Source organism: Brienomyrus brachyistius, chromosome 7 (assembly GCF_023856365.1).
Source record: "Brienomyrus brachyistius isolate T26 chromosome 7, BBRACH_0.4, whole genome shotgun sequence".
NCBI classification, from domain to species: domain Eukaryota; kingdom Metazoa; phylum Chordata; class Actinopteri; order Osteoglossiformes; family Mormyridae; genus Brienomyrus; species Brienomyrus brachyistius.
In genome coordinates, this window is record NC_064539.1 from 19,907,666 (window position 1) to 19,923,554 (window position 15,889).

The 15,889-nt window shown below is 40.8% G+C and overlaps 2 protein-coding genes across 3 annotated transcripts; both read left to right on the forward strand.

The window, feature by feature from the left end:
- The first annotated feature begins 920 nt into the window (after window positions 1-920).
- Window positions 921-8,401, forward strand: LOC125746844 (B-cell receptor CD22-like). 2 transcript variants are annotated; one of them, XM_049021395.1, is made up of 13 exons: window positions 921-1,317; window positions 1,527-1,633; window positions 2,184-2,546; window positions 2,804-3,061; window positions 3,160-3,507; window positions 3,806-4,063; window positions 5,422-5,509; window positions 5,626-5,674; window positions 5,809-5,930; window positions 6,121-6,169; window positions 6,390-6,499; window positions 6,646-6,735; window positions 8,034-8,401. In XM_049021395.1, exons 2-12 carry the CDS (start codon window positions 1,561-1,563, stop codon window positions 6,728-6,730), a joined length of 1,803 nt encoding a protein of 600 aa, XP_048877352.1. In that variant the 5' UTR covers window positions 921-1,317; window positions 1,527-1,560; the 3' UTR covers window positions 6,731-6,735; window positions 8,034-8,401. The 2 variants fall into 2 exon arrangements, with proteins under 2 accessions (XP_048877352.1, XP_048877353.1); XM_049021396.1 differs by having other exon boundaries at window positions 2,184-2,465.
- A 4,686-nt stretch (window positions 8,402-13,087) lies between these two features.
- Window positions 13,088-15,528, forward strand: LOC125746186 (protein phosphatase 1 regulatory subunit 3C-B-like). Its single transcript, XM_049019888.1, has 3 exons — window positions 13,088-13,260; window positions 13,858-13,917; window positions 14,075-15,528. The coding sequence occupies exons 2-3, from the start codon at window positions 13,904-13,906 to the stop codon at window positions 15,060-15,062; spliced, it is 1,002 nt and encodes a 333-aa protein (XP_048875845.1). The 5' UTR covers window positions 13,088-13,260; window positions 13,858-13,903; the 3' UTR covers window positions 15,063-15,528.
- The last annotated feature ends 361 nt before the right edge of the window (window positions 15,529-15,889 follow it).

Genomic DNA, 15,889 nt, shown 5'->3' on the forward strand with positions numbered 1-15,889 from the left:
TGTGTATAGTTTGAATGTTTGTGTCTTTGTCCGTTTATGTTTTGTATGTTTTTCTTTTGAGGCTGAGTGCTATGCTAATGCTCCTCTAGCACTGACTCCCGCGCTGAGGGTGACCCATTCCATTCCACGTTAAAAATAATGTTAACGTTTTATGCGTACTGAATTTATAATGAGTTTCATGTATTTACTTTAAGTTTAGCGCCCTCTTCTGGAAAAGCGAGAAATTTCTCATCTATTAATGGAGCATCCATTGTGAATTCATTGTTGTTTTTGTTTGGTTAATGCTTGTTTTCTGTTTATTGTTTTGATAATGTCAGAGGGAGTGCATAAAATTCAAAAGTACATATTGCATATTTTAGTCTTTAAAATCTTGAGCGAGTTCATTAACCTTCAATAGCTCCCTAGCCTGTTTTTTCGAAATATATAAACGGATGAATGGAACAAAAATACTACTTGAAGACCAGATAAACAGATGTTATTGGGAGCAGTGGAGCTTACCTTTGTGTGACGAGACTTGGAAACATCTAGCATATACAATTATTTAAATCTAAAACCTATTTGGCAAATTGGTTTTAAAAACAGAAGCCTGACATCTTCTAAAATGCACTTAACTGGAAAGATCTTCCTTTTAAGCTATTAGCCTTAAATATAATTTTAAAAATTGCAAATTCAAATGTTTTTATCATGTATGCGTACATCAGGCAATTTGTAAAAACTAAACGAATCCAGTTTCTCACAAATCCCCTCCATCAGCTTCCGCTTGAGACTGAATGTCACAATTTTAGATCTGAATTTTGAGATACACTGCAACATTACTACCAAAGCTCTCGCATTGTTTACAACTGGGAATAGTATTGCTTTCTAATAAAAATCTTTGTCCATACTATTCTCCCATTTGGCTATCAAAATACATCCATCCATCCATTTTCCAAACCGCTTATCCTACTGGGTCGCGGGGGGTCCGGAGCCTATCCCGGAAGCAATGGGCACAAGGCAGGGAACAACCCAGGAGGGGGGGCCAGCCCATCCCAGGGCACACTCACACACCATTCACTCACACATGCACACCTATGGGCAATTTAAACTAAACTCTGCATTAGTTGTAAGGAACCATTGTCAAAGTGATTACGTCATCAAGGCCTCTTGAGTAAGTCCTTTCACCCCCAGTTGCTCCAGGGATTGTCTGCCACCTCCACTTCCTCCTGATTAAACATCACTCACGGCTTTACAGGAGCAGCGGCCATTGCAGAGTCACCAATGTTGAGGAGTTACAGGCGCCGGATTGACCATAAAGCACTCGGGGGTGCCCTACGGCCAGTAAGTCACGATCGGATAGCTGAGGTGTACAAGGGCTCATTTAAGCCCTGCTTTCTGGTGTGTTCTGGTCTTTTCTGGTGCCGTGTGTGGCTAGCTACAGAAAACAGTTCTTCTAAAAGTGAAAAAGAAGAAGAAGTCTGATAAGATCTTCCTCTAGTGGCTGGAAATTGTGTAAGTTGTCTTGTCTTTTGTCACGACCTGCATGAAAGTTCTGCAAACTGGGCATCAGTTGAACAGCCCGACATGGAAAGAGCAACAGAGAGGGGAGCTGTGGATACTCTGGTACTCTGGGGTCTCACTCTGCTCACATTACCTGGTAAGAGCATCAGCCATCAGTGATAAGACTAGTAATAATATCATTATTTATTATTATCAAAAGGTAGTGGAATGGGGCGATGAACTCTGTATTTTTACCTGCAGTGTTTTGTTTTTGTCATACAAGAATGAATGATTGAATATTTTAATTTTCTCTAAAATAAGTACATAAGAGACACATTTAAGAAATATATCTAGAGTTCAGATTGTGCGTCCTTATATTATTTTATATACATGTTAGCTTTACAGTTTTCCATACTTATATTTGAATCCAAGAACATTAAACTTCTCAAAATCTAAAATTCTTGTTTTCATAGAAAGGTAAGTGAGATATTTCAAGAAATGGTCCTTTTCAGCTTCAGAAAAATAAGCAGAAAAGAAATACATTTAAGAAAAATGCCAAAGTTTAAATTGCACATCCTTTTATTAGTATATTAATGCTGGACTTTGTTATGCAGATTGCCCTTGTGTCTGAGCTGAAGAAAAATTGAAAATGCTACAATTCTAAAAATCTCGAATACCATGATTTTGTCTTTATTATTGCTTTCCAGGGGTCCTGCGTAGCGAATGGGCTGTAGAGTACTCAGGAAATCCACTCTGTGCCATCAGAGGATCCACTGTGGTCATTCCCTGTTCATATAAATATCCAGATTTATTTAAAGTAGAGACAGTCATGTGGTGTCATGATGATGAGTTCTGTAATAAAATGGCATATGTCTCTCACAGCAATAATACAGACATTAGTGATGCTTTCAGAGACAGGGCAGAATATTTAGGGAACAAAGAGAAGAACTGCACATTACAGATAAAGAACATTACAAAGAAAGATGCTGGTGAGTATACATTTAGGTTCATGACCAATGACAATGCAGGAAAATGGAGTGGAGTACCTGGAATGAACCTTAAAGTTCATGGTAAGTCTTGGTAAAAACGTTTTAGCCAATGTAACAATGAAAAAGAGCAAGTAACATTTAGTAAAAAACTAGAGAAAATTATATATAATAATACTTCAGAAACTTGTGATTTGCGATAGTTTTCTTCCTGGAAACAAAATTTGTATGGTACATGACTGAAAGGTCTTGAGGTTTTGTGATTCTGTGAATATCCAAAAATAAATAAAATGATTATTGGTGACTTTTCATAAATCTAATAGGTAAATGTTGTCCTTCAGAATTAAAGGTGGCGATGACCCCACAGAAAGAGGTTAAAGGAGTCAGTGAAGGAGACTCTGTGAATCTGACATGTGGCACAGGCAGCTGCTCTCTCAGCCAATCAGAATTCACCTGGTTTAAGGACAACCAGCAGCTCCCAGAAACACAGTCCACACTTCACTTCAGTCCTGTCTGCAAATCTCACTCTGCAAACTACTCCTGTGGATTAAAAGGCAACAGACAGACTGTGTCTGAATCAATGAATTTCTCTGTCAAAGGTTAGTAGGTCAATACTTTTGTGTAATAAGCTTAAAGTCAAGATTTTACCAAAACCAAGATGAATAAACCATTGCTTCATGTTCTCTGTGGATTATAGATGATGCATGGACTGTGCGTTACACAGAGAGAAACCTGTGTGCAGCGAGAGGATCGACTGTGTTCATTCAGTGTGAATATGAGTATCCAGAGCCATACAAAGTGAACTCCAGCATGTGGAGTCGGAATGATGTGGACTGTACTGGGAAACCATATGTCTATCACAGTAATAATGCAGACATCAGTGCTGAGTACACAGGCAGAGCAGAACTCTTGGGGAACAGCGTGAGGAACTGTACATTGCAGATAAAGAACATTAGAAAGACGGATGCTGGAGAGTATAGATTCAGATTCGTAACGAACGGGTGTGAGAAGTGTGGTGGACCTGGAGTGACTCTTCAAGTTGCTGGTGAGTCTTTACCTTCACCTTACTGCTGGTGATGCTGTGCATAACGTTTCTTAATAAACTTGAGAATATCAACTAGAAAGCAGATTACAGCAACGAGATGCTGAGTACATGGTCAGGCATAACAAATAATAATAATAATAATTATTATTATTATTATTATTGTTGTTGTTGTTGTTATTATTTTAATGTTTCACTTATTTTTAGGATTTTACTTTTTGGCCAAACCATTTCCGCTCGTGATAAATATTACTGCTGAAATGTCAAATTGCTTCTTATATTTTGTACTGTCAACTTTCAGAACTGAAGGTGGTGATGACCTCATCCAGAGTAAATGGAACAATGAAGGAAGGAGACTCTGTGAACCTGACATGTGACACAGATAGCTGCTCTCTCAGCCAATCAGAATTCACCTGGTTTAAGGACAACAAGCAGCTACCAGAAACACAGTCCACACTTCACTTCAGTCCCATATCCTACAATCACACAGGAAAATATTCATGTGCTTTAAAAGGACATGATGAAACTATGTCTGATGTCATCTCACTGGATTTTCAATGTGAGTATTAAGTCTGCCTGGAAAATCACAACTAATAACTGGTGACTTATCTCCGCATATGTTTTGTAATCTTTCCACCTCCCATAATTGCTTACAGTCAGTGTTTAATTTCTCTGAGGCACTGAAGCTCATAAAGAGCACAGAGACCTAATGCAACCACAATTATATGAGGAGGTGGAGCACACTAACTTACAGTCTATAACCGTGATAATATGCTACTAATGACTTAATCATGTAACCCTACGACATTTTATATCGACAGCTGTTAGTTACATCAAACTATAACACAGACTGAGCCTATCAGGTCCAGAACATAACCTCATCTATTTTAATGGCCAAAAAGTGTGTTTTTTTTCTGTGTGCATGGTATGGTTTTTCCCTTTCAAATCAAAAGTCAGATAAATGAAACACAGTAATTTAGTCAGATGTAAGCCAATTTATAAATATGGTGTGTTTCTCAATATCAAGATCACAGAGATCACAGCATGGTCTTGCTAACATGCCTCCCTAGAATGAACGTGGGGCCCAATGAATCAGTGGACTTGGGGGGGTTGCCGGGGATGGTTGACCCGTTTGGTGGCGGGGGGGTGCTAAAACACTCGCAGACTGGCATGCATTGTGACAGACTGGCACATAATAATATAAATAATTAAATATAGTGTTGTCCTACTGTCTGTGCCACTGCTTGTGTACTCTGGCAGTTACAAAGAATAAAAACATAAGAGTTTTTTTTTAGGTTAAACTCAAACTAATATTCAGTTTAATTATATTGGCTGTAGCGTTTGAGGTTTACCTGAGAGTGTAGAGGTCGTCCAGCTGAGCTCCAGCACAAATTAAGCACAGCTTAATGGGTTACGGAGCGTATGAAGCCTCTTCCCATTACACAGGCCAAGACACACCATGAACAGGAAGCCAGACCGTTACAGGGCACCTGCAGACTGTTGTACACTGTGGGGATTTTTCGAGGAGCCATTCAAACTCCATGCACACACAAGCCTCCGTTTATTCACTTTCCAGCTGCTTATACTTGTCAGAGTTGGTGAGCTAATATTTAGAGTTCTGATAATTATCAAACAGACAAAGTCAGAAAAATCACCTCGTATAAAAAAAAAAAACGCAAAGTAAGTCAGGAGCCTAGATGTGAATAAAACGAAAACACAGAGCTTGTCTAGTCTCAGATGCCATCACGGCTCGGGGTAGATGCAGGTTCTTCTCACTTTCTTATGAGCTTTCTCCAGAAGCCTCATGACGGAATTGCTGTCACTATCACATCTATCATGGGACTGTGAGCATCTGCCTTGATTGGGACTGATATCCACTGATATCTGTGTTTGCTATTTTTTTTCTCCTTTTTTCAGATATCAAAACCACATTTGTTCTGGCTATTCTATGCACAGTGTTGGCTGTTTTAATTGTATTCCTTATAATTATCCTTTGCATTGTGAGGTGAGTGTTCAGTGCTTTATTTTATACAATAAAGTTCCAATACAGTATAATCATAATGATGGGGCAGAGATTGTGCACTGTTACATACAGCCTGCATGATGTGTCTGATTTTTCAGAAGGAAAGATTCAGTGAATGAGGTGAAGGACACAGACAGGAAAAGATCAGTAAGAACCAGCGTATAATTCTTTCATACATATGAAACTATAATTTACTAACTTTTATCATGCAGTATGAGCAAATGCCAGGTAATTCATTTAAACCTTTGAAACAACTGGCTAATTTCTTTTTCTGTTTCCAGTTTACAGTTACAGAAGAGTACGCGAACATTGCTACCACATCCCAGCTCGGGGACCGGAGACAGGAAGTTTCATCACAGCTGGAGGATACCTGTTATGCTTCTGTTACTAGGCAACCAGAAAAGTAAGCGTGAAATGGCCTTGTTACTGTACTTGTCATTCTACATCCTACAGAATTAACACAGATACATCAGGACTAATCTTACATTTCAGAAGTGAAATACTTGTGTATACACAAGATTTGTCTAAATATGAATGTGGTTATTATAGTATTGAGGTTGAGGTTTATTCTGTGTGTTTGATTTTTCCCTTAGGAAGACCAATTCATGGGAAATGAAGAACGTCACAGGAAGGCCAACATCAGTAAGAAACTGAATGTCTGTTTTTTCAGTGTTTTGTCAAATCCATACCAAAGTACATTCACAGTCATTGTCAGATCACATGCATAAACGTGCGGGGTTTTTATTCAAATTTTTGAACATTTGAAACACCGAATAGTATAACAAATATATTATATTATATTATATTAGTAATATATAAGTGAATGTAATTTCTGCTTCTCTCTCACTGTCTCCATGTGAAGTTTACAGAAGACACTGAGTATGGGAACATCACAAGGCCTGATATGTCTCCTCCGGAAGACGACGTCTGTTATGCTTCTATTCAGCTGATAAACAAGCACCCGAAAAATAAGTATGAATATTACTTCATTTTTCAGTTAATCTGTATAGTAAAGAATTAACACCAACACATCAGAACAAATTTTACATCTAAGAGCATAACAAGAAGTGCTTTTATAAGGCAGCATGTGTAAATCTGTTTCTGTGCGAATTCTGCAGGCGTGCTGTGAGCAGAGAGCAGGAGAGTCAGGATGATGATGCAGTAATTTATTCTGCGGTTGGAATGACAGCATCCCTCAGTTAAACGAGGTAACACATCACCTTCATTTGGTTCTAAATACACCAAAGAGCCTAAACATCATGATCATCCCCACTTGAAGCAAATAATCTATCCTGTAAAAACTGTGCTTATTGAGGTCTGGAATCAGTCACACTTTACTTGAGGGGATATGAATAAAAATTACTTTTATTAAAACTATATTTAAGTACTTATCCTATATAAATTTGCTACTCTTTTGCTACCAAGAACAAATCATGAACTAATATATTTGAAATACATGAACTGTTTACTACTACAGTCAAACCTCAGATTGCGAGTAACTGGGGATATATAAATCATCACATTTCTGGAACGAATTATGCTCGCAATCTGAGGCTTTACTGTATATTATTTATTTTTCCTTAAGTAAAGTGTTACCATAAAATGTATTAGACAGTAGGGTAACATTCAGAACTAATAGTTGACATGTTGAATACAGCAAAAAATGAGCAGGGATAAAGATCTGTGTGAATCTCACAAACCGTTGACAGGATCAGTGGCATAGGAACGACTTGTCCTGAAGTTTCCCCAGAGAGGGGGATTGATTCAGTCTATATTGTGACATCGCAATGGACAAACATGCAATAGACTGTGGAATGATGCAATGTGAGAAAGATTCTACAATAATGTAACCATAATCACGATTTTATCATTTGAAATAAGACTAACACTGTTTAGGGTACAGATTCACAGCTAAATACAACTAATTCCTATTTCTGCTATTTCTGCTACCCCTGGACAGGATGTTGGGTGGCCAGGATTCATCAGTGTAGTTTATCGTCTTATACAGTGTTTCCCATCCCAGTCCTGAGTAACCCACATACAGTCCACGTTTTTGCTCCCTCCTAGCTCTCTGCCAGACAGTCCACATTTTACTCCTTCCCAGCGCCTAGCAGAAGCAAAAATGTGGACTATCTGTGGGTCCCGATTGAGAAACACTGATCTAATATATCCCAGTTTTTACTAGACAGTAAACATTATTTGTTTCACGTGGAGGTAGTCATAATGTTTTGGCTCCTTTGGTGTGCTTATATGTAGAACAATGTATCTAAATAAATATGATGTACTTCGTGGAGTGGAGACGTGAGCAGGCTATGGTTATGGGTGGGAGTGGCTGAAGATTAGCCGTTCAGAGTTCATCAGGGAGACAGCTGTAGGGAAGAAGATGTTCTCCTGCCTGCTGCTGTGGGTGTGGAAGCTTCTGTACCTCCTTCTGGATGGGAGTAGGGCAAACAGTGTATGGTTTGGGTGGGAGGAGTCTCCAATGATGTTACGTGCCCTGTTTCAGGCTTCCCTAATGCTGGAGGTCCTCAGGGGAGAGAAGCTGGGTGCCGACAATGTGCTGGGCCGGTTTCTCTACGTATTCCTGGGTATTTCGGACTGAAGGAGAACAACCGTCAAGCCGCACCTAAATACAGCTTCTCAAGATGCTCTTGATGGTGCACCAATAGAAGTTAGGCAGCATCTGGGGTTAGAAATTAAAGAAATCTCAGAAATTAAAGATGCTGCTGCCTATATGATAGTCCTTTCTAATCATTTTTTCACAAATCAAAAAAACTGACAGTGGTACCCTGCTATCCACTGATTCACTATCCGCTGATCCACGCCATACCAAGTTTTAACTTGATCACAATAAAGCATCAGCCAATGCTTGTAGGCCTGCCTAAGTCTTTGTGTGGCACGCTTTAGCAGTCTTTCTTCTTGGTCCGCCATTGTTTACCTTGTAATCTCTTGTATCGGATATCCACCTTAAAACATTAGTAGCGTGTATTTATTGTGTGACAACCCTGCTTGTAATACAGTGCCCTCTGTTCATGTACCATTTTTGAACGCATTGAAATTCACCTTGTACTTAAGTAAATTGAAATATATACCCTTTACGTTAGTTCTGCAATAAATTTGGTGTAAATATGTATGATTACTGCTGATTACTGATTACATACTGTTACATATGTATGTAAGTTTTGCTGTTAACTGTGATGAAAATATTTAAGGCTATTTATCTGTATAATATAATACATGTGTATTTGCTGAGAGAAGGAAAAAAACACAGAAATTTGGATTAGTTGCAGATTAACAGCAACACAATAAAAAATGAAAAAGAATTTCTTCTGTTCACCAAAAATTGCTATCTTGTTTAATAAACACTGTATGTATGTGTAAAAAAAAACAACATTACAATATCAATATTTGAGTCTTCAATTTGACAAGGTCACACAATCCCTTATGCAGTCATTTTTCGAAACTGATTGACTGTCAGAATCATGATGAATTAGGAGAGCAACTGCACACTAGCTAACTAGCTAGTTACCATTCTCACATTGCTGTATTGCTCCTCAGAAAATGAAGTTGTGATATTTTACAGTGCACTTTGACTTGTCATGGGGTGTCGTGAACTAAGAGTTCCTCTATTGTGGCCACCGTACACTGGAATAATGCCAGTTGTTGGAATACTGCTGCATTGTAGTCTGTTTTTATCACATCCGCTGAAGCCGTTGTTAAGAAAGGCTAGATTAATCTTGCTCTCCTGTGGAAGATATCCTTCTCTTCTCCTGTCTGTTGTTGATGTTACATTTTGACTATGTAGGTAGTAGGTTGTCCGGGGCCCAAAATTTGGTTAGGACCAGGGCTGAGCAAAGGTTTAGTAAGCGATGAGCACTGCAGCTCCAGAAGACACCCTTAGTGCAAGTGGAGTTTAATCAGGAGAAAACAAAGGAATGGAGGTAACAATGACACTGCCACACCATCACAGGAAATTTTCGCAAGAAAAATTTGAGACAGACTCACCCCCTACCCGCCTTTTTCAGTCTTCTTTACAAGAAAGAGGAAACGCATGTTGTGATGTGATGAAATGGCTCCCTCAAGAAAATTCGTTTTATTATTTTTTATTATGTATTATTTCGTTTATAATAGGCTATATGAATTAAGAAAATCGATTAGTATATATATATGTAACGTGATTTTCATGTAGATATATATGGTAAAGTTTATTTGATAAATTACGCACAGTAAAACATTACCAACATTAAACACTGTAATAATAAATTACATTGCACATTAATATACAGTACTGTACGGTACTGTACTCTCTCATTTTACCCTAATTCTCAAGGGATGATGGTGCAATGAAAATCTTGTTTTTTATACATTTTTATAATAAAGACGTCACTTCGATAACATGGCTAGGAATGTGATCAGCGAGAAGGCAGACTGGAAGAGAGTTCTGCTGGGAATGGAGATGGACGGGGCATGACTGGCAATAGCAATTACAGTGCATTACAAACATGAAAGTGTTCTGCTATGTGTTGGTCTGCTTCAGTTCCAGATTTTCAGTGATACAATAATACAATGAGTACAATCTTCAACTCACTGCAAAGACATACTCCTTACACAGCATGTTGTTGCTTCTGTGAAAAACAAAGGGACATTGTGTAAGATGTCTGTCTTTCGCTATCCTACGTCTTCTGCAAATGATAAATGGATGGTTATTGGAAAAGAGCCCATAGCTTAAAGAGTATCATAGATAGAGTTGAAGACACTCGTAGGAATGTTTGGGGACTGCCTGCTGTCATCTTACCTGGTAAAAGCATCACTCAACAATAACATTACAAAACCTTGGTTATGAATCTTTAATACACAAGTGATAATTTTCCTAGAGTTGTTTTGATTGAATAAATGGCAAATGTGGTATGTAAATTTATGATTGTTGAATTTGCTTTATTTATCAAACCAGTTTTGTACTTACATGGTGCTGTTAGAATGTCAGCACATTTATATTTTCTGTACTTTATTGGTTATTGGCTAATGGTTCTATAGGTAACTTTAAAATGCTCCAACTCCTGAAGAGCAAGTACAGCCATTTATTTCATGGAGTTGTTTTTGGCAACTTCTCTTTGGACTCAAGGTTGCTCACATTTGATAACCATTCAAATATGTTTTACAAGGCAGCCTGATCTAAGCGGTTTCCATGTTGCACAAGAATCTCCCTATCGCGAATAGGACATTTTATTGTGTCCATATCCCAGCTTGTAAGACTATCGTTTTTGACAATAATGAGTAGTTCTTGCATGTCACACTTTTCCACAGGAGCTGCAAAATAATTTTTTTCTTATGCTCAAAGTCCACTCTTCTTAACTATCAGATGTATATTATACAGCTACAACGTGTAAATTGAGATTTATGGAATGTTCCATAACATGGAATAAGGAGAGCATCTTCCATCATGGCCTGACATCATGACTGTATTTACATCATAAGCTACTCCACCTCCAGTTCAGGGTAGCAACAAATGCCTTTCCAAGCCAGTGGCATCATCCCTATCACTGTCGGGTCTCTGTCCTACCACACCCCCACTGTTCCCTCTCGCTGTAAAGGTCAGACGTCCTCCACACCCCATTCTGGCACCAGAGGGAGTGAACCTGACACCTTCATATGTACCTTGGCTGTCACCTGCCACACCTGAGGTAATGGGCTGGTTCTTCAGCCCTCACACACCCTATAGCACCATATTCCAGGGATCTGACTCACAAGGTTGTGGAACATGGCTGAAGCATTTTTGTCACCTGAGTCATGACAAAATTGAGAGTGGGCCCGGTCCCACACATTACTATGCAAAGTCTTCCACCGCCACTCAAGTCATCTAGCATAAAAATATTGTATATAATAATACTACTAATAATAATAATACTCTCCAACGCTTTCCAGTATAAACGGTCAGAAGATGGATGGATGGATGGATGGATAGATGAATGAATGGGTGATTCAACTTCATATTAGAACTTGGGCTCAGAAATTCCTTCAAACACCCCACCAAGGTTCTGCGTTGCCGCCAAACGTTATAATTACATCTCCAAATAAAAAGAGTATCATTGGAACTATATGTTTGTGCCCCTCTAGAAAACAGCATTTGCTGAATGGATCATACTGTTCTTGCCGGCGGAAAAGCATCTGTGTCTGCCACGCTGAGATGAGCGTTGCTCCAACTCTGGTGTCCGTTCCATTTTAGAACACTTCTTCCAGGTGATAATCTGCGCAAAGGCACAATGCGCGCTAAGCAACAGAATGATACGATATTCGACAACCACTTAGCAAAATTAACAAATGAAAATATTTATCCGGGTGCAAAAAAAAACATGATTTTATGCGACTTATGTGACTTGTGATTTTTTTTTAAATTGTGTATCAATTAGGGGTACCTCTAGAGATTTCGGGCCCCATGAAAATATACCACATTGGGCCCCATCCCAGACCAATCTGATTATGTTACAAAATTTTTAGAGCCCCTGTAACTCAGGCAAGAGCATAGGTTTGGGTATGTCCATACTAATACTGTGGGAGTACCATGTGGGTGTTTAGGGCAGGCAGGGGAGTTGGGGAAACCCTTACAGCACCCCTGATGTCAGTCAACTGAACACTGGGGCATCCAATACTTTTTAAATGTTTATAGGTAGTTTACATGCCAGATAAATGATTGAAAATATATGATTTCCCCTGTAAGTAAATTTGGTTTAATGCTTTAATTTCCATCCATCCATTTTCCAAACCGCTTATCCTATTGGGTCGCGGGGGGTCCGGAGCCTATCCCGGAATCAATGGGCACGAGGCAGGGAACAACCCAGGACGGGGGGCCAGCCCATCGCAGGGCACACTCACACACCATTCACTCACACATGCACACCTACGGGCAATTCAGCAACTCCAATTAGCCTCAGCATGTTTTTGGACTGTGGGGGGAAACCGGAGTACCCGGAGGAAACCCCACGACGACACGGGGAGAACATGCAAACTCCACACACATGTGACCCAGGCGGAGACTCGAACCCGGGTCCCAGAGGTGTGAGGCGACAGTGCTAACCACTGCACCACCATGCCGCCCCCATGCTTTAATTTACTATTACTATATCCTAGCAATGTCTATTGAATGTGTGTAGCAAACTGAAATATTCCATTACAGACATACCACACAACCTGTTCTAATGCAGAGACCTTGCATTGGAGCATGTTACTAATTATAGCATGTTAATTTGTTGCTGATTTAGGTTGCCACAACCTTAATAGTTTCACGGCGTCGACAGCGTCCCTATTTCATAAGATGAAAGCTAGAACATTACGAGATAAAACGGGACGGACCGAACTTCTTTGGCTTTGGGACGGCAATACATTTGTTATGATTCATTAGCGAAGCTGTGATCTTTCAGCGCGCATCACCACTTGGTTCGTTCTCTGGAATGCTCTGATTGGCCAATGGCGTTCAGAGGGTACAGCCCATTGGTTGCGAGGCGACGTTCACGTGTGGAGACAACAGCTGGGGAACGCAACGCCCTTTAGGTAACTTTAAAATGATCCGCCTGCACATGCACTTTGAAGCTGCGCATGCGATACGACGGCTGCACTTTATTGCTTGTTCCTCGGAGTCATTTCATTTTATTTTATTTTTTGTTTTACAAAGTTTTTGGCAACTTTTCGTTGGATTTGAGATCGCTTGCATTCTTTTTCTGGGCTCGGAGGAGAAAATTGTAAGTTTCTGATTAGGGATTTTAGCTTTGTGCATCCTTCTTATGTTTTTACATTTTGTTTGGTCGCTCTTCATATGTTTTGTGAACAGATAATCCGAAGTATGTAATGAATTGTGTATATTGTGCCACAGATGAGTTTTGGATGTTTTTCATACCGTAGAGCTTTTAATGACGGATACTTTGAAACTTCGCTATGTTGTAATTTTCCGCTCTTAGAACGATTTTACTGAATTGTCGCAAATTTTCATTGTTTTATGAGACTAATGCGTCGCCTCACTTATTCTCTAGTACTCCGCTAGCTACGTAATGCATGAACAAAATGTATGAAAGGGGCCCATTTATTATCTTACTAGCGCGGCTTTATTTAGTCTAACGTTACTTAGAACGGCTGCTATCGGGTCTGGTGTATTTCCATGACGTCCAAGTTCACCACTTCATTGTTTTCTGTGCGTGCAAGATTTCACGGATTAGACCCTTTGCTGCGCAGTGTTTTTTAGGCTATCGTATTACCGAAATTGGTCGATAGTTTGAAAACTCCTCTGCTGCTGTTTGAATTTATTTTTTTTACCTGAGTTTAATTAGCGTTTTAATTTTCAGGTGTTTCTGATTAAGTGAACTCCCGGTTAGGCACCGACTGGTGAAGATGAACTGCACAAAGTAAGCATTTAACACTTTCACTCGGACTGTAATAAATAGCCTGTAGTTTGGTTTGGGGTATGTTTGCATCAAGATGACTGCACCCATACCCACTTAAAGACTATGGGGTATGTCCATGTAAGGGTATGTTGCTTATTGTTTCCCTCCACTCCTCTAGGGTGCTGCAGATATTTGGTGGGCACTCGTATCACCAGCAGGCCATGCCACTGGACCTGGCTGTTAAGCTGTGCCTGAGTCAGAGCCCTCCATTGCGCCGCCTGCTGGCTGTATCCCCTCTGAAGGCTCAGTCACAGTACTACTCCTCCCAGCAGAGGTGGCAGGAGCCTGTGACTGCTTCACGGAATCAGACAGAAGTCAAGACCCCAGTCAGCATCATCAGAACGGGCGGGGGGAGCAAGAGGAAGAAGAACGTGGTGTTCGCCGATGCTCTGGGACTGTCGCTGACGGCGGTACGCTTCTTCGAGACGGAGGATGACGCGAGTCCCCCTCTACGAGACTTTGGTGTTGTTGCGAAGCCCTTGGGGTGCACTGACAGGGCCGCCGTGCCCGGCTCCTTGGACCAGAGAGCCTGCCGCCTGCAGCTGGGTTTCCCTCAGCCCTGGACGGATTTCCCAGCGTTCCATGCGCGCTTGGCCGGAGGCATGGTCCACCTGGAGAGCTGCAGTGTGACGCCGCGAGGGCTCAGCGGCACGGTGCGGGTGAGGAACACCAGCTTCGAGAAGGCCGTGCACATCCGCATCACCTTCGACTCCTGGCGCAGCTATCATGACGTTCCCTGCACCTACCTGCAACAGCGTGCTGGAGCTGGCGGAGAAACCGACACCTTTGCCTTTGACATTCATCTACCTCACAACCTTGACCCTGAGAAGTGCATCGAATTCTGTGTCTCCTATCGCTCCACTGCTTTTGCCGAACCTCTATGGGACAATAACAGGGGCCAGAATTACCGCGTCTTTGTCTGCGTGGACCCCGAGGCAGTTTATTGGGCCTCTGCACCGCAGTCTAATTATGTTAGAAAACCGCTGCACGATGGCTCATGGTGTCCCCATCCAAATGGTGCACAGAATGGGCTGAACTGCTCATTTGATACTTACCCAGCCATCCAGAGCTGGAGTGGACTGCAGCACATCCTGCCCTTCTGCTAGCATGACTGACCACTATTGAGCTCCTGTAAAGCAGCCGTCCTTCACCACGGCTTTCAGGTTCCTGGAGGACAATCCTTTCCTGATTTTACTGGTGTTTTTTGTGACCATTGTCAGTTAAAGCTAGTTCTCCTTTCAATGCGAGTTTGCACTTTGGTTCATATGAAGGTCTGAGTCTTGATACAGTTTACATCTGAGATGCGTTTGTGATGGGATTCCTCGTGATGAGTGTCCATCACTTGTTACTCTGCCCACCTCAAAGGTTTGGCTGAACTGGTGTTGTGGTTCCATCTTGTTTTGGATGCAGGATTTCATCGGGTGATTAATTACTCAATTAGTCTTCAGCCACTTCAAGCTTCAGAATACGTGTAATGTTAATGAAACTTTCTACAGCATTATTATGAATGAATTTTTAAATGTTTAGCTATTTATAAGTCAACCTGTTGTGAATTAAATGTTTTGATTTCAACTTGCCTGTCAGACTATTTTATATACCGTCCATCAGACCTGAACCCTTAACTGATTTAGGGAGAGGTGTGGATGGGTTTTATTTTGGTGGGGTGGAGGGTGTCCATGTCAGTTTTGCTGACTGGGTGGTGGGACCAAACTTGGGGGGGCGTTCAAGCTCATTTCACTACCTGCTAATGCACCTGAGTAGTAACAGACAGATTTTAGGGAGGGGATTGGTTCAAACCCATTATTTTGCTACATACCTGATTGCATTGTATTCAGCCTGGTGACATACAGTAGCTCACCTTTTTGGGGTCATTACAGCTGGGGAGGCTCTAGGTTACTGACCTTTCTACTTGGTGGGGTGGTCATTATTGATA